The following is a 24,516-nucleotide window of genomic DNA, read 5'->3' as shown; positions in this document are numbered from 1 at the left end:
TGCTAAGCACGAATTTAAGATTCGCGTGTGCATTTTTGGACGAGACGTTTCTGAGAGTAAACGATACTTTGACACTAACTTTAATTAGTTTTTTTTTTTTTTAGTCGATCGAACCAGCTACCTGGTTTACACCTGCGGGCGTCGTCCTTGTGCTACTTTTCCTGGTATCTTATCAGCCTATCGGAACAAAGAACCTGTGTGCGCACATCTCTAGCCTTACAGCCGCTGAAGAGAGTCGGTAGGAAAGAGATGCTGAACTCTTGGATACGGCAGCTGTATCAGAGCAGTAAGAACATGTCTCCCGTTTAACCGCTTCTGGACTTTTGATGGGGAATTCCGCATCTCTTGGGAAACATGCCTGTTATGAAAGGATTACTAGCTCCTCAGAACACCTTTTTGGACACCATAGCAACACGTTTTGACGGCACACGTAAGTATTGGGCATTTCTTATTATGAAACATTTTAAAATACTTTTCTGTCGTGAATGCAGCACGGATCGAGTTTGTTCCCTGCGATTTTTCAGAAATTATAAAAGTGTGTTCTTTGCGGTAAAATCTATTCTGAACTGCGAAATGAAAATTCATTGATTTTGGTCGCTGTTTGATTAAACACCTGATAAAATACATGTTAAGTTTTCTGCACTCCATTAGAGTTGCTAAAGGATGGATGAATACATTTTAACCTACTTACAAATACTGTGCAGTGCACGGACGTTCCTGTATGAGAAACTGGCATCGTGTATTAGAAGTCTCCGAAGTTTTTTTATGTACTGATTATTTCATCGTGCTCATGGAAGGTTTTGAGAAAGCGATTTCAAAGAATGTGTAAGCATTACATGGCGATGTGCATTTCGTAGAATGCTGTAAATAATGTTCATGTCGTACACTGCATTAAAATAAGTAAATAAATAGAGGTTAGTTGACTAGATGTCTTTTATCTAATGTATGTGTTTCATTCAGCAAAGTACACTTTTTCCATGAGTTAGTTCGCGATAAATCGAAGTAGATCCGGGAGGTCACTTTGCAATCAGCACCATGGACAGAGAGCTTTGTAAAAGTATGATTTTCAAAATAGAAGTACGGTCATTCCATTTTAAAAAAAAAATTTTTGTCTTGCGTGCGTGTTTGAATGACAAAGAAAAATGAACAAGTAAATGAGATGTTTTTTGTAAGAGAAAATCTGGAATGAAACTTGAGAGTCATTTAGTTGGAGATATTGACGACTTTTTAAAAATACGCAGCTGATATTGAAACTACTTGCTCCTAGCTGATCTAATGAGCTTGATAGGTTAAGTTCACACCAGTAATTTGTTGGATTTTATATTTGTTAGGAAATATGTGAGTACAACTGCGATGCGAATTTTTTAGATATATATTTTGAGAAGTTGTCAGTAGTGTTATAAACGGACTGAGTGTATTGCAAAGAACATTCCTTATTCATGCATTATCAAAAGAAATGAGATACCAAATAACAAAAATAAAACATCTGAAGTTTGTCAAGCTGAGTATGTTTATATATGTAAGTGTATATATACATATTTATGTATATGTATATATATATATGTGTACTTATATATGTATTATATATGGATAAATATATGTAAATGTATGTATATTTATGTATGTATGTGTATGTATCTATCTGTATATATATATATATATATATATATATATAAAATATAGGGGTGTATATGGGTGTGTGTATAAAATATCCTTCCATTATGTAACTTTTTTAGGATGCCTTCATTTGGAGGGTGCTCTTTTGTAATTCTTACCAATACACTCACTAGTAGAAAAGTTATATGTAAAAGCAATATAGTTTTTCCTTATGCTTCGGTTATGTATTTTATTTTTTGGTAATGCAACATAAACATACATAATTTTTAATAAATCATCCTAAAAGGAATCATTTAAGTAAAAAATATATATATCAAAAGTGCCTGTGCATAGAAATATTAACAAAATGATCCTTGCGTAATTTTCACACAGTATGCTAGCATAATTAAGACTAAGATAACATGTTTATATGATTTATTTTGTACACTATGATATTTTACCAAATAATCCTTTCACTCATTTTCTCATCTATCCAACTGTAGCTTATAATGAACCATAAGGAAAGAGTGAAAGCTTTTTGTAACTTTATATACAAATAAAAATCAACAATCCTTTACTATTTTTAATCACTGTAATATAATTTCTCTGGATTGTGATAGACACCATAGAACTCCTGGAAAAATAATTCATTTGCCCTAACTATGCAAAGATGCAACCCCCGGATAAAGCAAAAGTCAGCATATTTGTCACAAAAATATCATATTCAAAATGTTCTTTTATGTTTGGACTCAGTTCAGTCCTATTCAACTGTTCTACGCAGTAAAATAACATTCAGATTTCATGTGCTTCAATCGATTCATTCATGTCTTAATTATTCTTCCCAAGTTTTAGTGATTATTTCTATTTTCTTTAATTTCTTGCGTAGCCTGATATGCCAGCATACACCATGTTTCTAATTCAGCTTTCTTGCATTTTTTTTGCACATGTATTCAATAAATTATTGCTTTATAGTGAATTTTAAAATACATTTTTGTTGATTTTTTTTTGTTAAATCCTAGATCTGTTCTAGTTAGCCTGGTATTTTTATTTTCATTTAAATACTTTGTCCAAATAGCATGAGTTTCTCAAAGATTAGTTAATTAACTAGACATGCAGGGCAATTGTTTGAGATAAAATGAAGTCTTCAATTGAACTATACAAACTAGATTAATATATAAAACAAGATAAGCTTAAGTGTTTTCTTCATGCTTTCAGCAGCTATATTTACATTTCAGTACTGTGTACATGACAAGTGTAGACCTGTTATTGAAAAAATGATGGCAGAACTGGGACCCTATGCTGGAATTAGATATAACTGAGCTATTTTAGAGACTATCTGGTTCAGCTCCAAATTCACAATTTGCTCTTGCCTTGAAAGTTTGATACTGAATACTTTTGGGATAGATTTGAAGAGATATTTTCTGTAAAATCCAATATGTGTGGACTGGCCAACAATTACTGCAAAAGCAGAAATAAATGGAGTCGCTCCAATAAGAAGGCATGGTGCCCTAAGGCAAGCACACTATTTCCTGACTGGAGTAAGAAATATCATATTGTAGTTGTAGCTTTTAATCATAGTGAGGCTGTAGCAGTTAAAAAAAAAAACTGTTAAAGATATATTTTATGTAAAACTATCACAGATAAATGATAGTCTAACTTAGCAGTTAACCAAGATGGTTAAAGTGAAAAACACATTTGTTTTATTCCTTAAAGGAAAAAAATGACAATGTCCTTTTCATCCTAGTCTCAACTCTGTTTCATTTATTGCTTTCTGCCTGAAAGTGGAGTGAAAATCATATTTTAGAACAATTGCTGTTATGGGAGACAGTTCATCAAGTACATCCACAGATTCTTTATATCAAATTATTTTTACGCTTTAGGGTTCACTAATGAGAATTACTGAAAAAAGTAATGATACTGTAGCAAAGCATGGGGTGGCCTTGACTGCTCACAGTATATAGATTAGTCATTTGTACAGTTTCTTTAAACATTTTCCTTCTTTTATTCTGTCTGCCTTTTCTCTTTATCCCGTTAAATCCTTTTTTAGTCTTCTCTTTCTCTTTCAGTATACTGACACCCTTGTTAGGTTGCTGCCCCTCACTGAGTGTTTTATTTTAATTTCTTATACTGGAGGTGCCTTCAGTTTTATTTTGGCATTGTTCTTTTCCTTTTACAGGTGTTTGTCAGGTTTGTCTTAAAAAAGCCTCAGCCATGAAATACTTTAATAACACAAGACCAGTCTCCTGTCACCCACAAGAGTGGAAGATAACCTAACAGTGGGCCCCTTTGTTAGTGTACCTGATTATCTTATGGTTTTTCCACCTTTCAGTCACATAATCATATATTTTTGTTGAAGCACTTCTGTCAGGAAACACAAAAGGCTGAGCAACAAAAAAAATTAATGATAGTGCATACATGTAGGTATATAATGGTTCAAGATCTACTTGAATTGTGCTGATATGCTGTATACATGACTGTTTGTTATCTCCTTGCTGGATAAACTGCAGAGTTTCCAGTTATGTGCAGTATATGCATAGGCAATATTTTTTTGGTGTCACATGCAATCAGTGTGAGGTTTGGGGCAGTGGAAAATCAGGAGACAGAGAGACTGAGAGTAGGAGTCTTCGCTTTGTTGGCAGACAATAGTTTATGCACTGACGTCATTGTGTCAGTTACTATTTTAGTTGAAAGCACTCTTATATTTGTTCTTAAACCTTCGTGTAGTTTCTTTCAGGATTTTCCAGGGTTGCAACCTACTGTGAAGGTGTTATCCTCATTTTTTGAACAGTCCTTATCCTCTATTTTGATTATATTGGAATGCATGTTAATGATGTAATTGACTAAACAGCAAATTTAATTTAACAGCAAGTTTAATTGAGATTTTAGCTGGATTTCAACAATAATTTTGCTTACTGAAAATGTTGCCTAAACTTTGACACCCAATTAGTAAAACAGCAATCTACCATCAATAAATAATTCGTTTTTTCTTAAGGATTGCAGAGTAATGCAGCAGTTCAAACTGCTGTTTCACTGATTCAAGGTCCTTGACTCAAACCTTTTTCCTTGTTGTTGTTCATGTGGAGGTTGCATGTTCTCCTCGAGTCCACATGGGTTTAACTTCATATCTCTAAAGTATTTCAAGTTAATTGATGACTCTAAATTGACTCCATATGATGGAGGATATGTGTGTGTATATGCAAGTTGGCCATGTCTTGAACTGGTGCATTATCCAGGACTATTTCCAGCCTTGTATCAGTGTTGCTGGTGTAGGCTCTAGCTCCCATAACCATAATTTGGATTAAGTAGGTTCAAGAATGTTATGGTTTTATTTACATAATAGTAACAGTCAGACCTCTGGTCTTTAAAGAAGAACCACATATGAAACACAGCACCCCAGGTAACTCTGCCGAGGTTGTTGCAATGTCCTTGACTGCTATCCGATATCGCTGCAGGGCTTGTGCTTGCAGCTGTTCTTTTTTTGTAAGCCATGTTACACTGCTGCATCTCCGCTCACCTTGTGAAGAACCTGAAGCTCAATAAAATGGTGAAGGAAATCCACACCTCCAATTGTTGAGTCATTTATGACTTTATATTGTTCTCAGAGTTTTTGACTGGTTCTTGTGATGAAAATAGTTATTTGTCTTGTGCAATAAGCCTTTCTGTCAGCAGAGTTCATCGCAGTTCTTTTTCAGTCAGCAATGGTGCATGTCCACACTGCTGTTATTTTCTTGTTGCTTACCATGAGAAGGGCCTAAAGCCTAATTTTGTGGCCAAGTTGGCCCATACGACCAATTCATGGATACAATACAATACAATACAATACAGTTTATTTGTTTATAGCCCAAAATCACACAGGAAGTGCCGCAATGGGCTTTAACAGGCCCTGCCTTTTGACAGCCCCCCATCCTTGACTCTCTGAGAACACAAGGAAAAACTCCCAATAAAAACCTTGTAGGGAAAAATGGAAGAAACCTCGGGAAAGGCAGTTCAAAGAGAGACCCCTTTCCAGGTAGGTTGGGCGTGCAGTGGGTGTTAAAGGTAGGGGGTCAATACAATACAATTCACAGAACAGAACAATTCCTTGATCACATTACACAGATCGTGGCATAGGCTTTTGATTAAGACCAAGATCATGGTTCAAGTCCCAGTATTTTGCAAGTTTTTGGGTGACAGACCGACAACCCCTCACATTTTATATACAGTATATGGAAGATTCTTTTATGGTGTATCAGGTCTTGACAGTAAAGGGACCAGTAGCACTTTTTACAGCCTTTCATTTTTTTTGCACCTCTGCAACAGCAATTTTTAAACATAACATTAAAGCTGAAAGTTGTTTAATCTTTTCAATTTGTGCGTTTGAATTCAAAGTAATCAATACACTTAAAGCATAAGAAGTTGAAAGTTTCCTGCAAATGAGATGTGGCTGTCCTAGTGAGAATCACAGTAGCAAAATGTTGAGCGGGACACCCTACTCTTATGACAAGTGTTCAGTTAATTCAGGGAACTCCCTAATATAGACATGCTGTTCTTTTGTTATCACTTTTATTTGTCCCTGGCACTTCCCAGTGGTTTTACCCAGTTAGAGGTGCACAACGGATCGCTCGCTATATTATTAGCCCAAACCAGATTTTCTGACCAGTTTGTGAAGGAGTAGGTTCTATTCCAAGAGTGTGCTATTTTATTGAGTTCTCTAACTTTTAATCTTTCATGAATAGTGAACCCTAAGCAAGGGCCACTTTTCAATCGGTTTTCTACTTACAACTATATTTTTCCAATTACTTATCCAAAGCCCATTTGATGAGAACAAAGGTGTAGACTACCCAATAAACAGAAGGTTCTTTTATAAGGAGTTACCGTACATACTCATGTATAAGTTGGGTCTTGAAACCGGAAAAATCGATCCTAAAGTCAGACCCCAACTTATACGCCCATTCAAAAATTGCTTCCTCCAATCTTGCAGCAGTTTCTCAGACACATCGAATTTTGTTGCAGCAGCACAATAACCAATTTCTTTTGCCACTTCAACGACTTTTAATTTAAAACTAACTTCATATTTTCTTCTGATTGAACGCTCCATTGTAGATAAGGGATGCTCTCATGATAAAGGTGTATGAGGGAGTGAAATACAAAAACACAAAACAGTGCAAACGTTGCTTTGAAGTAGGTTGGGTATTACCATGTAGTCACGTAGGCACAATACATATAGTAGAAAAAAAAGGCAGTGTACTCCGTGGTTACTCTCTCAGGTGGGCATTAGCATATTTCATAATCTTTTGGACCAATAGCATGAGTTTTCTGCATTCAATTTATACAACCAACATCATAAAATAACAGAAATTATATGGTATTCTAGGAGAAGATAACCAAATTACACAAGCTTGGGATCCAGGACACAGTGAGCAGATTCCCTCAGAATTAACCAGTGGCCAGGAAATCATCATTGTATAGAGCAAGAAATTTGATAAATTGGGAGAAGAGACTAAACTAGTTAGATTAGCAAAAATCCTAGTCACAGTAAAAACACAGAAGGAGCCCAATATATTTAAGGAAAATATGTGGCAAATAAAATGTAATGTTAATAACGGTAAATCATTACCCATAAAAAGAAGTAATATAATTTAACATTAAAAGGGGGTGTAGCTAGAAAGTATGCTTTCTGGAATAAACTTGGAAGGCGTATTGAACTCATCATTGCCCACAGACTGGCATTGAGTAGAAGCATAAGCTAATAGGATGTTAGATTATGTAACACTCTATGTAGAGTAGAACTCAAAAGATTATACTTAATTGCACTTGTGAGGCTACATATGTAGCATTCTATCTCCATTTTACAAGAAGCACATAAAAGCAATAGAGAAAATCCATCCAAAGTCAGCAGAATAATCCCAACAGTGTGGATAAACAGACAGGAGGAATGACTGAATCTTTTCATCTTAAGTAAAGTGAGATTAAGCAGATTTAGACAATTAATGAATGAGGAGTTTAAATTTTTGAAGAGAGTAGAATGAGTACATTTCACACGTTAATTTAATATAAGTTAAATGAGGACACTGTGCCATTGATGGAAGTTTGTTAAGGAAACATTGACTAAATATTTCTTCAAATAGTTAAATGTAAATATATGTAAGAGTTTACCAATTAGTGTAGTAGAAATCAGCACCGTAGGGACACTCAAATCGCAAGTCAGTCATATTTTGAAAACATTAGATGAATATTAAGTGATGACCCATTGTGGGCGGAATGGTTTTGTTCTCAACAAATTTTTCTTATGCTATTATCCTAGCAAACTTGAGATGTTTATTCTTTTGGTGTAATATATTTTAAAATGTTTTTTGATTAATTTTGCATTGACATAAGGGTGGAATATAACTACTTCAAGAAGAAGTACATGCAGTATGTTTTAGATTCACTTTAGTATTAATAATTAGTGTGTATTATGCTGAGCCTTTCATTGGAAAGTACTTTTTATAATGATATATTGAATTGAATTGTTCATCTTTTTGATTTCAACTTAAATGCAATTGATGTTACATTTAACCAGCGTCTTCAGGAATGTATTTCATGTTTAAGCACTAATATGTTGTATTCACTACATTGATGCTGTGGACAATTGGACTGAACTGGACTGATCTGTTGTAATGAGACTGAGCCCTCTTAATCTACTGTTGCGGAATATGTGCCTTATTATTGCATAGCTCCTGATTGGTTTTTTTTTATTAAAGTATTTTTTCTAATATGGAAACTACTGTTATAGAAATAGATTGATATTTTTTATATTTATTTTCATTTTCTGAAATGCTTAATGCAGTCACCCTTGGTCACTCGTAATATGTGTGTCAAAGTTACCAACAAAGACTTGAATGTGTTTAATTTAGTGATGCAATATCACTGAATAAAATTGTCAAGTCAAAGTAAAAAATAGGGTTATTCACTATCAAGGTGAAATATTTGTATTGAAGTCAGTGTTAATAACACTGGCTAACAAAATGTAGTCTTCTGTAACGTAGGAATCTCACAGTATTTTACGTGCTGAATTTAAAGATCTAATCAGACTTTAAGCGTTACACGTCTGATTACACTTTGTATACATGCTAGGAATGTTTTACCTTAAAGGTACAATTGTGCAATATTCTGCTCTACTTGGCCTCAGGAATATCCCTTTTAAGGGCCCAGACTACTGGGACTCCACTTGTAATGTCACGATGAAACAGTTCACCATGCTCATCACTGACAACTGAGATTTTCAGGGAGAAGGTCTGGACAGTTATTAAAATGTTTACAAGCAGCAAAAAAAATACTTTTTAGTTCTGAATTTAACTTTTAAAATGCCATAGTTCTGAATAAGGCTTTATATACTAAATATACATAACATACATATACATACCCCCCTCAAGTTGTTATGTTACAAAATCTTTGTGGACCAATGTAATTGAACTAATTCAGTATACAAGCAGCATTTTTTATGTTAGATTTATAAGGAATAATAATTCTTTGCAGCAACAATTCCTAAATTTGTGTCTGGTGTTCATGGAAACTGGCTCTGTTTATAATATGAATAAAATGTGTATTTGTACTGTTGTAAACCTTAGATACACATAGGTATGTTTTAACTCATTATACCGTAAAAAAATCAAACTGTAAACAAAATTGTCCATAACAGTACACATAGCAGGCTTTCTTACACTACTTCAAAATGTTATACTAAATAAGATGACCAATCTGGGGGACTTAAAGAATATTGGATTTCCTTGCTTTTAGCTTATACTCTGGTGATATTAGAAACTGTCGGTGGAGAATTAAAGATCTTAAATGCTATAAATCTAGGATTACACTAAACTACTAATAAAGAATATGAACATCCTTAAAGTTCCGCACAGATTAAGAAGAGTTACTGTTTCACACATTTCCAAAGTGATAACAATCAACCCTCAATTTTTTAGCCGCTTCCCCTTTCCAAGTTTAATAACACAAAACTGCATTATCCACGGTGATATTTTCAGGAAGGCTGAATTTCATGTTGAAGCATTTAACAAATCAGTGGCCCTTTGGAATTGCTGTGTAAAAATCAAATGTGTTAATGACATAAACACTTCCTTTTCAAGTCAATTCAGATTTATTGTCATTATTGCATACATAGAATAATTAAATTATTTTCATTTCTCTTCAGAGGAGTTGATAAAAATACAATTCAAATTCATACTGAAAAACCGCAGCATACAGTAGTTAGAATGCCGGCATATATATTCAGCTTTAATAGTTGCTGTTTTAATGATTCCTTCTTCTGTCATGCTCTTTGAGCTATGAAGTACAATATAGTTGACAAGGATGTTGTAAGTGTAGGAGGTCAGAAGTAATTTACTGAATTAAAACCTTGTGAGTAAGGAAGACTACAAAAAATGATTCCATTTAGATATAAGGACCACATAAATGTCCTAGCAAAAAAATGAAATGAGAAATGTATAATTGAAAACTCTCAAAGGTTACATGGATGAATAGGCCATACATTATCTAATGCAGCTGAATCACAAGTTACATGAAGTGTCTAGTTGTACAATAGTGAAACTGCTCTGCTTCAAGTAGCTAATGATTTACTTATGACAGCAGACTTTGGGCAAATCAGTGTATTAATTCTGTTAGACCTTTTTGCAGCATTTGATACTGTCAAGCATGATATTCTACTGTCCAGAATAGAGAACATTCTGAGTATCTCTGGCACTGCCCTCCAGTAGTTTAAGTCCTATCTGACTGATTGGCAAGAGTTTATTAATCTTGGCAACAGCAGAACCAGCTCAGTGACAGGCACACTAGGAGTTCCTCAGGGATCTACGTTATCTTCAGCCCCCTGATGTTCTGTACCTACATGCTTCCCTTTGGCCATATTATTTGTAGCTTTGGACTGTTATCATTTTTATGCAAATGACACTCAGATATACAGTAAGTCAGTGTTAAAGGTTAAAGTCGATCAGAGTTTTTGTAGCTGACATCTTGCTGCAACAAATTTAAAACCTGGATGGAAGAAAACTCTTTAAAATTAAACGGCAGCAAAGCCGAAGTTATTCTAATCATCACTTAAGTCCAACTTAAGAAAATGAGCTCCTTTTCAGTTACTTTTGATGATGATGTCTTTAGACCTTCTTCTTTTGCTAGGAATCTTGGTGTCATTTTGGATTCATCCCTTTCTTTTCTACTCTTGTAAATCACACTAAAAAACTTTCTTACTTTCACCTCTGTAACGCCTCATATCCCATGTTTGATCATTCCTCTCCTTTTCTGATACTGAGAAACGTGTCCTTGCTTTTGTTACATCCCATATTGACTACTGTTACTCTCTTCTGGCAGGTGCTCCTTCAAATCTGTTATGACTGCACCATTTGGTTCAGAACTCTGCTGTAAGAGACCTTACACAGACCCGCAACAGCGAGCACATAACAGCCATCTTGCTCTGCCTTCACTGCCTCCGTTTCCTACAGAATCGAATATAAAATTCTATTATTAACAAATGCATCTATAAACTGACTACATCAGTAATCTCCTTCATCACTATTCTCCTCTATGCCCTCTAATCTCGTTGTGCCCCAAACTAACCTGTGTTCTGTGCGTGAAAAAGAGCCTCTAGCTGTATAGCAACCAGACTTCTTAACACCCTCCTTAAATTAACAAGATCAGCTGGCTTAAATCATTATTTTAATAAAACAACTTAATACACATTTGTTCAGAGGGCATTTAACTTAACCGGACAGTCTGACCATTTCTTTGAGTTTACATTCTCAGTCCAGTTGCATAGAATGATTTGCATTTTTATCATAAAGTATATTATTTACTCAGGGCTTTCTTGTAGGCAATTTGTATTTTGGTAAGGAGATTGTGGGTTCATTTTCCAGGTCCTCCCCTCCCTTCCAAGTCTCCTAACTGCGAGGCAGCAGTGCTGCCCACTGCGCCACCGTGCCACCCTGATAAAGATCTCTTATGGTTAAATATAAAAATATGTAAAGATGTAAAAGAATCCCAAAAATAAGTAAATACCTTTTGTAGAGATATGTGTCTTACCAATAATTGTATTCACTTTTTTTTATTAATTTATTTATTTTTTAAATTTATTTATGTTAATCATGATGCTTGTTTTTTTCAATTGACGTCAAACATAAGATAATCGTAATGAAGCAAATTATTGGACTAAATTACTTCCTTCATACATTAATAACTTAATTTGTAGAATGTGCACCAGGTGACTAGTATGCTGCTCTTAAATGCTGTCAATAGAGGACAATTGTTGGGGCCCTAGGGCTTCCGAGACCCCTACGGTGTTTAATTGTTCAGAGGAAGTGAGAAAAAATGTATTCAAAATATAACAAAGAATTAGCAATTTAATAAATAACCACTCTGTGGGACCCAGCAACTTTATTGTGATAATAAAGATTTTCTTTAAGTTGTATGCAAAATAGACTAGTTAACTTCTGTAAACTTTATTTTTAAAACCTAATTTTTAATGAGTAAAATAATAGCTATTGAACTTTTGATCTTTTTGTTAAGACAAATGTCCTGGCAGATATTTGTAACACTTCTGTCTTCTGTAGAATGCATAATAAATTCATGAAGTTTTATTCGAAATATATACTGGGGGGTTACCCTTTGTGCACTGGAGGCATTCTACTACCATGACTGGAAGAAAGTTTCTCATGGCAGCCATTACTATACTATACTAAACAGAGATAGTAGTAATATTTTTTGGACATTATTTGAATTTACTGTTAGAATTTTTACATAAAACAGAGGTGGCCAGCATGTTGGTCTCATGCAGAGTGCCTTGAAGCCCACCTTTTTACTGTGTTTGTTTTGGGGGTTGGTATATTCTTCCCATACCATTCTATTGGGTTGTGTTTCTACAATCTACATACAGGCGAGTCATATTAAGTTACATTGGTCTGGTATGAGTATCAGTGTGCCCTGTGTTCATGCCTTGTTACATCTTTTGGCACCTTGTTCCATTCCAGTAACCCTGACTTGGTCTCGGAAGCTATAGTGTCCCAACAATTGCTCTGCATTGACAGTATTAAAGAGCTACATAATAAACAGGTAAATAGATATTAAACAGCTGCATAATAGATAGATAGATAGATAGATAGAACATACTTTTTTAACCATTACTATACAGTCCCTGACAAAAGTCTTGTCACTTGTGTACAAATTGACCTGAAGTGCCGGTAAAATATATTTCTAATCAAGATTTTGTTACAAAAAATGGGTCATTTCAATCCCATCAGCTTTTGTAATAATGTTTCAGTGCAAAACCAAACTGACAAAAAGTGTTCTAATATTCACAGCTTGGCAAAGCCCATTAAGTCAATTTTTGCCAAGACATAAGTGCTGTCGCCTTGTTATATGAGCTTCACCTGTGACTAATAATGGATCAATTAGGTCTCAGGTGTGTATAAAAAGAACCCCAGTACACTAGACCTTCACATCATCTGCAACTAGACCTCTGCAAACATGCCTAAGATTCACCCTGAGACTAAAGTGTTAATTATGAAGAGGCTGAAGACCAAATCCACTGCTGATGTGGCAAACACCTTCAATGTGTCTCAGCGTCAAGTTCAGAGGATAAAAAAAAGATTTGAAGAGACTGGAGACGTTTTTGACAAGCCCAGGTCAGGAAGACCCCGCAAGACAATTGCTCGAGAGGACCTCTTGTTGGCTCGAAAATCCAAGGCCAGCCCATTTTCCACTGCAGCAGAGCTCCACGAGACCTGGTCACCTGAAGTCTCTGTGTCAACCAGAACAGTTTGTCGGATTCTGTCTCGAAATGGCCTCCATGGTCGAATCAGTGCCCATAAGCCAGCACTAAACAAAAGACAATTGAAAAACCGTGTGGCATTTGCCAAGGCCCACAGCCTGCTAAAAGAATAGACGCTGGAAAAGTGGCAGTGGATTTTTCAGATGAATCTTCTGTTGAATTACACCACAGTCACCGCAAATATTGCAGGAGACCTACTGGAACCTGCATGGAGCTGAGATTTACCCAGAAAACAGTGAAGTTTGGTGGAGGCAAAATCATGGTCTGGGGTTACATCCAGTATGGGGGTATGCGAGGGATCTGCAGGGTGGAAGGCAACATCAATAGTCTAAAATACCAAGAAATCTTAGCTACCTCTTATATTCCCAACCATAAAATAGGCCAAATTCTGCAGCAGGATGGTGCTCTATCGCATACTTCCATCTCCACATCAAAGTTCCTTAAAGCGAAGAAGATCAAGATGCTCCAGGATTGGCCAGCCCAGTCACCAGACATGAACATCATTGAGCATATGTGGGGTAGGATGAAAGAGGAAGCATGGAAGACGAAACCAAAGAATATTGATGAACTCTGGGAGGTATGCAAGAGTGTTTTCTTAGCTATTCCTGATGACTTCATCAATAAATTGTATGAATCCTTGCCAAACCGCATGGATGCTGTCCTTCAAGCTCATGGAAGATATTAAATTTGGATCTCACAGCACCACTACTTAATTTGCTGACATATTTTTGGATTTGTAGTAAAGTTGTTTATTTTCTGTATAGGCAACAAAACTTTTGTCTTGCCCAAATTTGACCTTTCTGTCTTGATTAAATGATAAATCTTTTTTCAGTGAAACTAATTTATTTCAGTGCATTAAACATCATTTGGGAGGGCTTTAGCTTTTCATATGAGCTATTTCTAACACCAGTTGATTAATTAAAAGTCAGGTTAATAGCAGGAGTTTCTACAAAATAGAGAAGCGACAAGACTTTTGTCAGGGACTGTACTGTATATAGTAAATAGTTTATTTTCTTTTATGCTTTCCTTTGATATATTTATTTTTTACCTCGGTTCCTGAAAAAGCTACATACCAAGAATATTTAATAACAGAGACAAAGTCTCTGTCTTTTCAAGATAACCACCAATTTTCCTACTGTGCAAACAGAAGTGTTGAAGATGCTCTGCTTGTTTTCTTACATTAAATCTACACTTTTCTTGATCAGCCTGGTTCATATGTCAGAGCACTTTTTTGGATTTTTCTTCAGTGTTCAATACCATACAGCCTCATATACTGATTGGGAATATAAATAGTATGAATGTAAACCCATTTATCACATTTTGGATTTACGGCTTTCTTTTAAATCATTCAAAGTCAGTCAAAGTACAGGATGCTTTCTCAAAAGTCATTCATTCAAACACAGGAAGTCCACAGGGTGTGTCTTATCACCATTATTATTAACTCTGTACACAAAAGACCTGAGACAGAATAATTCCCACTCCTTCATTTTCACATATGCTGATGGCACCATGCACGTAGCACGCATATCTGGGGAGGATGAAAGCCACTACCTAAATCAAGTGGACTGCATGGTAAACTGGTGCAATAAGAACTCTCACTCTGAATGTAAAGACCAAAGAAATGATACTTGATTTTAAGTGACAGGAATCTGTATGTTCTCCCATTGTTGTTTTGGAGGAGGAGGTAGAAATAGTGAATGAACATAAAGACCTAGGGAATAACCTAGATAACAATCTTAACTGGAATACAAATACAAAAAAATATTCTCTAAATGCAATCAGCACTTATTTCTCCTCTATAAACTCAAACTATTTAAACTAGACAAGGACCTCATGTTGTGCTTTTATCACAATATGATCCAGTCAGTTATCACTTTCAGTTTAATTGCCTGTTTTATCAGTCTGATAAACCAAAATTTAAAAAAGCTCCAGCAGATTACTAGGCAAACAGCTAAAGCTATTGGGGCTGATGTAGATGATCTGGCAAGTGTGTATCATAGGACAATGCTAAAGTAACTGGAAATCTGTTGACAGACATCCATCACAAGTAGAACTTAACAGCAGTAAATAATGAAAGGTAGTCACTTTAAAAACACACACAGCTCCAGAAATGTCTTTCTTTCTAGTGCCATACAACATTTTAATAAGGAATATCAGAGAAAATGATTAAGATTTGATATGTATCCTGTAACCATTGTTGTGTAAATATGAACTATCAAACTGTCTTACCTTAACCTGCCTTGTTTCTATTTGTATTCTTTTATTTCTTTCTGTCTGTTATTAGATGCAACTAAGAAGGCAAATTTCATGTTTTCTTGTGTAAACATGACTAAAGAAACCTTGAAATCTTGACATAGTACTTCCATGAGGTCCTGGACTTGAGCTAGAGCACCATTGTTGGCAGAGAGAGCACCCTTATTATGTATCACTTTAAATGTATGAGTTTGAAGGTTAAAGAAAAGAGTAACATGGGGCTTCACTTCCTTGTGGGGGCCATCCACTGTAAAAGAGCAAGGTCTGTGACGAGAGGGAACTCCTGTTTTAGTGAGCAATACAGTTGGGTGATTGCTGATCTGATTGCCAGAGATTCTCTCTCCAAACCTGCATATCTTTTCTTGTAATCCAACACTAGCTTAAGTACAGAACTGAGTCTTAGATGATGTTGATGATCATACTCAACACAGCCACTAAGCTGGTTTCACGTACATTCATTTAGAGGATAAATGAACAAGAGAAATTAGGTGAGATTAATACAGGATCTAAAGTCAAGGCTTTTTTATCTTGCAAAATGTGGGGTTTACTTTATGGTTCTATTTCTCATGATAGAGTATGGTTTTTCTGGTCAGTTCAGTTAAAGGTGTAGCTCTTCCACAAAAATGGAGTAATACGTGGCTCATCCTAGAAATGCCTTTTAGTTTTTGGTGGGGGACAGTTCTGTAGAGTTACATTTTGGACATTTGAGGAGTTACCTGTCCATTACCTATGCTAAACCATAAGTATTTTACTTTTGCCACCCTGAAGTAACATTTCTTAGGGTTTATGTAGACATTAGGAAAGCCTGAAGGCGATGCAATTGTTCTTCCTAGGTGCTGGAAAAATACAGTGATATTGTCCAAATAGGTAGCACTATAGATTGTATGTGGCTGGAAGGTCACCAGAGCTCTGTTGGGACTAAAAAGAAGGCTCAGGTATTGCCAGTGTCTAGTATGGCTGCTAAACATGGTTTTCACCTTATCAGAGAGGGTCAAGAGAATTTGAAAGTAGCCTTTTGTCATGTCAGTGGTGATTAGGAAGCAAGTGTTGCCTAGGTTCATAATCATCAACCCGTGACATGAGGTAAGTATTGAATCAAGAGACTTGATTGTATCATCAGAAAATGCCAGGAGCCATCAAGTTATGGAGCCAGTACAATGGGACAGGGCTGTCTTCTATAACTTTGAGAGCAAATTTTTTTTGACTTCCAATTGAACTTTTGCACATTTTGCCTCATGTTGTGGATAAGGGCATTCCCACATTATAACCCATGGTCAGTAACAATATCATATGTACTCAGGCAAGTGAGGCTGTGAGTTATAATTAGCTATTTTCTTTAATTATTTTATTCCTTCCCTGTAAGATCTGAATACTTGTTGTACATGGAATATGGGGTTTTGTAGCTCAAGGAATATTATTTTTGCATCCATTTCTTGCCTTACACTATATTTAAATACGTTGCAAGTTTAATAACGTTTTATCACAACAGCATTTTTGCTTTGGATTTGGTCATCACAATTTTTAGTGATCATCCTTGCAAAGGCGGGCCTTCCTAGAGGCATTTGGGACTGCATGACATGTGACGTGATCTGGACTGCCACTATAAAGGTTGAACATTCAATTACAGAGCATCCAATACTAGGATTCCTGTTTGGTGTGCGTTGCTTTATTCCGAACTGACTGTTCCTGGTTACAAACAAATATTTTTCTGGATTTAAAGACTTTGATTTTTGCCTTGCATTTAAATCTTTAAGACATTCAGTCCTCTGTCTCTTCCAGTTATGACACTTGCCTGTTTTATCAACTCATGTCATCTACTAGACTCTTTTTTTCTATATTTTATTAGTCCATTGAATTTGTGCCAATAGTTTGAAATGGAGGTGTAAATGAGCACCATTTTTCAGCTGGAATTGTGATTGCATAACTGGGCTTGTGTCCACTGGGACTTTTCTATGTGCTCATACACAAGGGGCCCTACTTCTCAGAACAAATCTGCACATGGGCAACATATTCCTAAATGATAGTTTTGGTATCAGATTTTGTCTCCAAATATTTATAAACTAAATTAAGGATCTCCTGTGCAGTAACTGAAAGGGAAATTCTGTGGATGCTTGTGGTGCCTTGTGATGAGCAAAGATAATGAGAGATAGCAGTTGATCCCCATCTTACGCCACCTTCTTTAACATCTGCTTTAGGGTCTGATTAAATAACTGTGGGGGATGAACATACATTTTACATTGTTTTATTTGCAATAGTTTGTCTATTTGCTTAAATGTATCTGTCATATCTGTCAGGACCTCTTTAGGGATGCTGACATGCACAAAAAAACACTACTAGTTCTCAGACAATTGTATTAAAATTGTTTTCTGTCAAAGTGACGGCTTTTGAACACTGGAAGTCAAAGTCAGCCAAAATGAAAATATAATTAATAGGGGGTTTTCCCCCTGCTCGCTTCGCTCTCTAACCCCCCTGGCCTGCACTATGCGCCAGCCACTTCGTGTCTCTGCCACTCGCATTGTGAAGAGTGGGGCTGAACACACCCCAAGGAGATATGGTTGCTCCTCCAAAACCCCCTCTTAAATGGTGATACAATGGAAAACAAATGCAGTTTTTTTTACCTCCACTTTGCTCAGTCAGCTGCTTGGTTGCTGCTGGTGCCGTGTCACATGATCTGCATCTTGCGCGGCGCTTCAAACATTTAAAAGTCTGTACAGCAGCTGTCCTACTCTTTGTCTTTTATTTCCGGCCCCAGCGTGGTTAAATCTCTTGGCACAAAGTCTTGTCTTGCGGAATGTGAGTTCTTGATATTTTTTAGTTTATAATTTAAAAACAGAATAAGAATCTGAAAATCTAACAACATCGCATTAAATGTCGATAAATTCTGAAAAGAATGATACCAAACATATATACTGTATGTAGGTTTTAAAATAAGCCCGATTTAAAGCGTGACTAAAAAAATCATATACAATCATTGCACTTTTAGGCTTAGGATTTTATATATATAGAGTAGATGTTCTTTCTTTCAAATGGCACACCAATCATTGGTAAGGGTGCTGGATGACCTGTTTGTTGCTGGTGAATCTGATGAAATTGACACTCGGAGCAGGAGCTGAAGTTGGGTTTTAGTTCCTCATCTATTCACCTCCAAAAGAATCATTACTTGATAATTGCTAACAATTTACTCAAAAGTGACCTTTCAATATGTAGACATAGTGCGATTTGCATACTTTATGCCACTATAGCCGGGTCACTGATAGTAATTGGTGTTGTTTATATTTGTGCCATGTAGTATAATAAATCATTTCTAATGTGTTCCTTGTGGAATATTTGCCACAGTGGGAACAACTGGATTTCTCCTAAGCTTTAAAGAAACATCATTCCACAGCTCCCTTTTTCACCTTTGTCACCAACTGTACTGAATATCTAGGACTCCCAACGATTCAGAAAACACAGCAGCTGTGGCCACAGCCTTCTCATAGGCATGCTCTATGCTTGTAGCCATCTCAGAGTTTCAGTAGTTTTGTTCTAGGCAAATTTATCCTACATTTAATTATAACATCCATGAGGGTCTTAAAGATCAAGTACCCTAGGTTTAAATCAAAAAATCCAGTGCTTGTCTGTTTGGAGTTTGCATTTTATCCCCAAGTTTTCATATTAACTAAAAATTTAGAATGTTCAGCATATGACATGCAGGGCAGATGGGTGAGAGTCAGAGAATGAGAGGGAAGAGTGACAGATTCTAAAAGAATACAATGAATACGTCTTATGGACAAAAGGGATAACATCAAACCTCTCTCTCAAATTCTCCTCTCAACAAGTATCAATATAAATTGTGACATTTAAAATTAAAATAATTCAGTGTACATAATTTCTAAAATTTTCTCTTAGTAAATCATGTAATTTTAAGGACAGATTTTTAACAAAAATACATACAGTATATTTCATAAGAAACCATAATAAATGCAGCCTAAAAGGAAGAGAATTAAAAATGTTAAGGGAAATTTGTGTCAAAATAGTAAGTGTAATTGAAGATGGTATGTTTTTACAAACAGCAGCAGGAGATATTGAAACAGATAAGCAATTACACCAGCTAACCAAGCAGGCTTCAGTGACTAAATGATTTTCTTTTTTATGTTCTTTTAATTCAGTACTTTCAAAAAAAGAATGACTCATTCAGCTGTTATGGACCATAAAATAGCTAATAACCGAGGGGTCCTAGTATCTTCTCCACTGATTTCGTAAGTAATGCAGTGTTCTCTATTTGATGCCGAAACTTAAGTCAATGTGCCTTTTGATTTTGCTGTAACAAGATCAAATACTGGAAATTAAACTATACATTAATCTGATGTATATTAGAACATTACACATATCAAGCACTAAAGTTTGTAAGGCACATTTATTGATTACCTATCCCATAAAAGCAAAAATAGCAGTCAACAAAGTAACATTTAGCCAAATTGCAGTATAAAACCAGACACTGTAACTTATAGATCTGACTATTCATTCTATTAATCATTCTTACATGACATTTTTCTTTTAAAATGTGAGGCAAAATGTGCATTTGTTGTAGTAGTAGTAGTATTGTTGGGTAAACAGAATACAGTGAAATTCATAATTGAATGTTCTAACAGTGTGCAACATGTCACCACTCTTTGGTTCTGTGATAACATTGTCTGGCAGTATTGAGATATGCAAATAAAAAAGTACTGCAGCATTATAAGATGAACTGGGTAATGATCTTACCCACTGTTGGCTGTCTGATGTTAAGAAGCAAACCTAATTAAGAATCTTTGCCATTTTACCCTGCAGTCTCTAAGTTAAATTTCTCTCCACTAGTTTCTTTTTCTTCCGTTCTCCTTTTGCAATCTCTTGTCAGGGCACATTTCTCCCTTCCCTTTCTAGAGTAACCATCATGAAAGCAAATGGGGCACTACCTCTACAAGAAATATATGGCCCAAACAAACTTAATTGATTTCCTTAATACTCCCACTCCTATCCAACATCATATAGCATCTGAAACAAATTAATGGAATATGGAAGGTAGCTCCTGGACAACAAGGAGAGCCATGTATCTCCTGCACAAGTATGGTCTCACTCAATGGCATCCAGACAGAATACATGTAGAAGCAGCCACCCGAGAAGAGTATGAACTGTAAAAATCTAGTGCAGTCGAAAAATGTGGAGTATTCATATTTCTCATATGTTGACCTTGTAGTATGCAGATTAACAGTTGAGCACCAGACTGTCATGATCTGGTTTATATGTCTAACATTTTCAAACTGTTCCTTGGCTTCGAAAAAATATTTGAGTGTGTTTTTTGACATTTCTAAAGTCAAGGAATCTAGTGGCTATATTAATCTTTTTCTTTGTTGTGTTTTTAACATTGTTAAAATGATTATTTTTATCACATGGTGATGTCTTGTTTTTCTTATGGGCACCACAAGGAGGTGAGGGTTTGTTTGCTAGAACAAGAGACAGGGCATTGCTGGGAATCGGTTAATGGAGATTGCACATCATGACATGACTAGTGTAATGTTTTAAAATGGAAGCATCACATGTACCTAATCTTTCAAGATGCAGATTCCTTTAAGAAAAACGTTTTTCCTCATTTCATATCGTTAGTTTTTGCATGTACTGATTGTATCTTTTACTTTTATAGCGTCTGATTATTATTTACATCTCATTTTACTTGGCTGAGGCTGCATGTACCTGTTTTGAATTATCAGTCTTACCAGTCTGTTTTCTGACCACGATTATTGGTACAAATCCTAAACTTGTTTATTCAAATATTTTATTCCCAGTTATGACTCCTGCATGAATCCTAACTTTTCCTTATTCCATTTTCTCTCTTACACAAGCAGTACACTAGATATTACAAATTCTACTGCATCTGTTTAACTACACGGGAAAGATCAGGTAGAAACTAATGGGTCAGCTAAGCACACATGTGAATGGGAACCACAGCTGTTTACATGAAACAAGAGACACAGTCAGCAGAGGAACAGACTATAAAATAGACAGAAAGAGAGAATGAAGGAGAAACATCAGAACCAGCACTACAGAGGAATAGTCAAGGGTATTGGAGAGTGCCCATACAGTAGGTATTCATGAAGCTGAGTCCAGTTGGCTTCTCATGTTATACTACTTGCTGCGTACCTATCATTCAATATCTGACGTATTTATTTTTTTCTTATAATTTGATTTTGTCACTTCTTGACTAGCCTTGCCAAAAGCCTTATGACTGCTGTGAGCATTTGGCCCTCTGTGATTTATCAGTTAATGTCTGAGTAAATTATTCCTTTGTGCAAAAGTTTAACTGGGTAGGTAAGTACATTTGTCCAGCACCCTCTTATCAATCTGATACTACGTATTGTAGACTAGTTGCACTGTAGCGGATGCTGTTGAGCCAAACTCAAATGTTGCTTGTGAGGCAAAAATAAGTGAAAAAATAACTATTGCTTTACTCTAGAGTTTCACGGGGTTGGTAAGTATGTATGTTCGGTAATGTTTGATAATGCTTGGTGTGCAATATTCACATTACATCTTGCATAATGCCTCAACATATATATTCATTTAGTGTGAGATCTGTATGAGTAAGTACATTATATATTTGCGTGCACTGAAATGAATGTCAGCACAGAAAAATCCATTTGCATTATGTCATCTTGGCTGCTGCTGGCAATGAACACAGCTCATGACAGTCAGTCATTATTAAGTAGTAATCATACCAAAACAATACATTTTGAAGAAGCGGCAGTCTTTCATGTCCACACCCTCTACCCTGGGTAATTCTTTGAAATTAGCTGACACCTCTACCATATATGACTCTAGGATCAGAACACTTAATGCGTGCTACAGCCTTGACTAGATTACCGTATTACAAAGTTTTATGGCAGCTTTCTTTGTATCACCATTTTACAGTTACCAATTTACACTCACCTAAAGGATTATTAGGAACACCATACTAATACGGTGTTTGACCCCCTTTCACCTTCAGAACTGCCTGAATTCTACGTGTCATTGATTCAACAAGGTGCTGAAAGCATTCTTTAGAAATGTTGGCCCATATTGATAGGATAGCATCTTGCAGTTGATGGAGATTTGTGGGAGGTACATCCAGGGCACGAAGCTCCCGTTCCACCACATCCCAAAGATGCTCTATTGGGTTGAGATCTGGTGACTGTGGGGGCCATTTTAGTAAAGTGAACTCATTGTCATGTTCAACAAACCAATTTGAAATGATTCAAGCTTTGTGACGTGGTGCATTATCCTGCTGGAAGTAGTCATCAGAGGATGGGTACATGGTGGTCATGAAGAGATGGACATGGTCAGAAACAATGCTCAGGTAGCCCGTGGCATTTAAACGATGCCCAATTGGCACTAAAGGGCCTAAAGTGTGCCATGAAAACATCCCCCACACCATTACACCACCACCACCAGCCTGCACAGTGGCAACAAGGCATGATGGATCCATGTTCTTATTCTGTTAACGCCAAATTCTGACTCTACCATTTGAATGTCTCAACAGAAATCGAGACTCATCAGACCAGGCAACATTTTTCCAGTCTTCAACTGTCCAATTTTGGTGAGCTCGTGCAAATTGTAGCCTCTTTTTCCTATTTGTAGTGGAGATGAGTGGTACCCGGTGGGGTCTTCTGCAGTTGTAGGCCATCCGCCTCAAGGTTGTGCGTGTTGTGGCTTCACAAATGCTTTGCTGCATACCTCGGTTGTAACGAGTGGTTATTTCAGTCAAAGTTGCTCTTCTATCAGCTTGAATCAGTCGGCCTATTCTCCTCTGACCTCTAGTATCAACAAGGCATTTTCGCCCACAGGACTGTCGCATACTGGATGTTTTTCCCTTTTCACACCATTCTTTGTAAACCCTAGAAATGGTTGTGCGTGAAAATCCCAGTAACTGAGCAGATTGTGAAATACTCGGACCGGCCCGTCTGGCACCAAAAACCATGCCACCCTCAAAATTACTTAAATCACCTTTCTTTCCCATTCTGACATTCAGTTTGGAGTTCAGGAGATTGTCTTGACCAGGACCACACCCCTAAATGCTTTGAAGCAACTGCCATGTGATTGGTTGATTAGATAATTGCATTAATTAGAAATTGAACAGGTGTTCCTAATAATCCTTTAGGTGAGTGTATACAAGAATAACCATTTTTAAAAAATATAATAGAATTTTTGTAGTTATTAATCAACAGCTTTATCGACAAAAATGACAACAAACAAAAAAGAGAAGTTTTAAAAGTTGAAAATAAGCTTATTAACTCAGTGTTTACCCTACCAGCTCTTTGTGCACGAATTGAAACTGATGAAGAAATTGAATCTGATGCCTGTGTTTATATTACATGGTCTAAATACTGTATGACCCTGAGCGTGGTATACATTTAGATTATGTGGAATGTACAAGGTGAGTTGAAATGATGTTAACATTTGAATGGAGGAAACAATTTATTCATAAAACAATGTTTATATGTGCAAGATGATTTACATGAATGTTTCAACCTGTTCGCCATCACGTTCAACACACAAAAACCAATAAACAATAGTACCATTTAAAGCCCCGACACACATTTTGCAGGGAATAGATGATACCACAGTCTGTATTCTGTCTTTCAGGTCAATGATATCATGAACTATCCTGCTATACATGCACTCCTTCACCATACCCCATAACCAGAAATCAAGTCAAATCAAGTTGGAGAGCATGCACTGGTACAGTGCGTTGCCACACCCACTACATAACGAAACAACTTGGGATCCCGGTTTGCAACCCCCCAAGGCAGACACGCGGTCCAGTCCCATCCCCCAGAAATGACCCTCTATCTGCAGCAGCCAGGTGTTATATGGGACCCCTTGGCCTG

The 24,516-nt window shown here is 36.3% G+C and overlaps 1 protein-coding gene across 2 annotated transcripts in view; it reads left to right on the top strand.

Annotated features, from left to right (window-relative positions):
- The first annotated feature begins 274 nt into the window (after positions 1–274).
- Positions 275–24,516, top strand: part of kcnh8 (potassium voltage-gated channel, subfamily H (eag-related), member 8) — a 262,905-nt gene continuing 238,663 nt past the window's right edge. For both annotated transcript variants that reach the window (XM_039737375.1, XM_039737374.1), the window contains exon 1: positions 275–430. In XM_039737375.1, the coding sequence (XP_039593309.1) occupies positions 355–430 (76 nt within the window). In that variant the 5' untranslated portion in view covers positions 275–354. The remainder of the gene's footprint in view (positions 431–24,516) is intronic.

Source organism: Polypterus senegalus, chromosome 15 (genome assembly GCF_016835505.1).
Source record: "Polypterus senegalus isolate Bchr_013 chromosome 15, ASM1683550v1, whole genome shotgun sequence".
Lineage (NCBI taxonomy): Eukaryota > Metazoa > Chordata > Cladistia > Polypteriformes > Polypteridae > Polypterus > Polypterus senegalus.
Note: the sequence above shows the minus strand (reverse complement) of the source record. Positions and strands in the feature narration are given on the sequence as shown.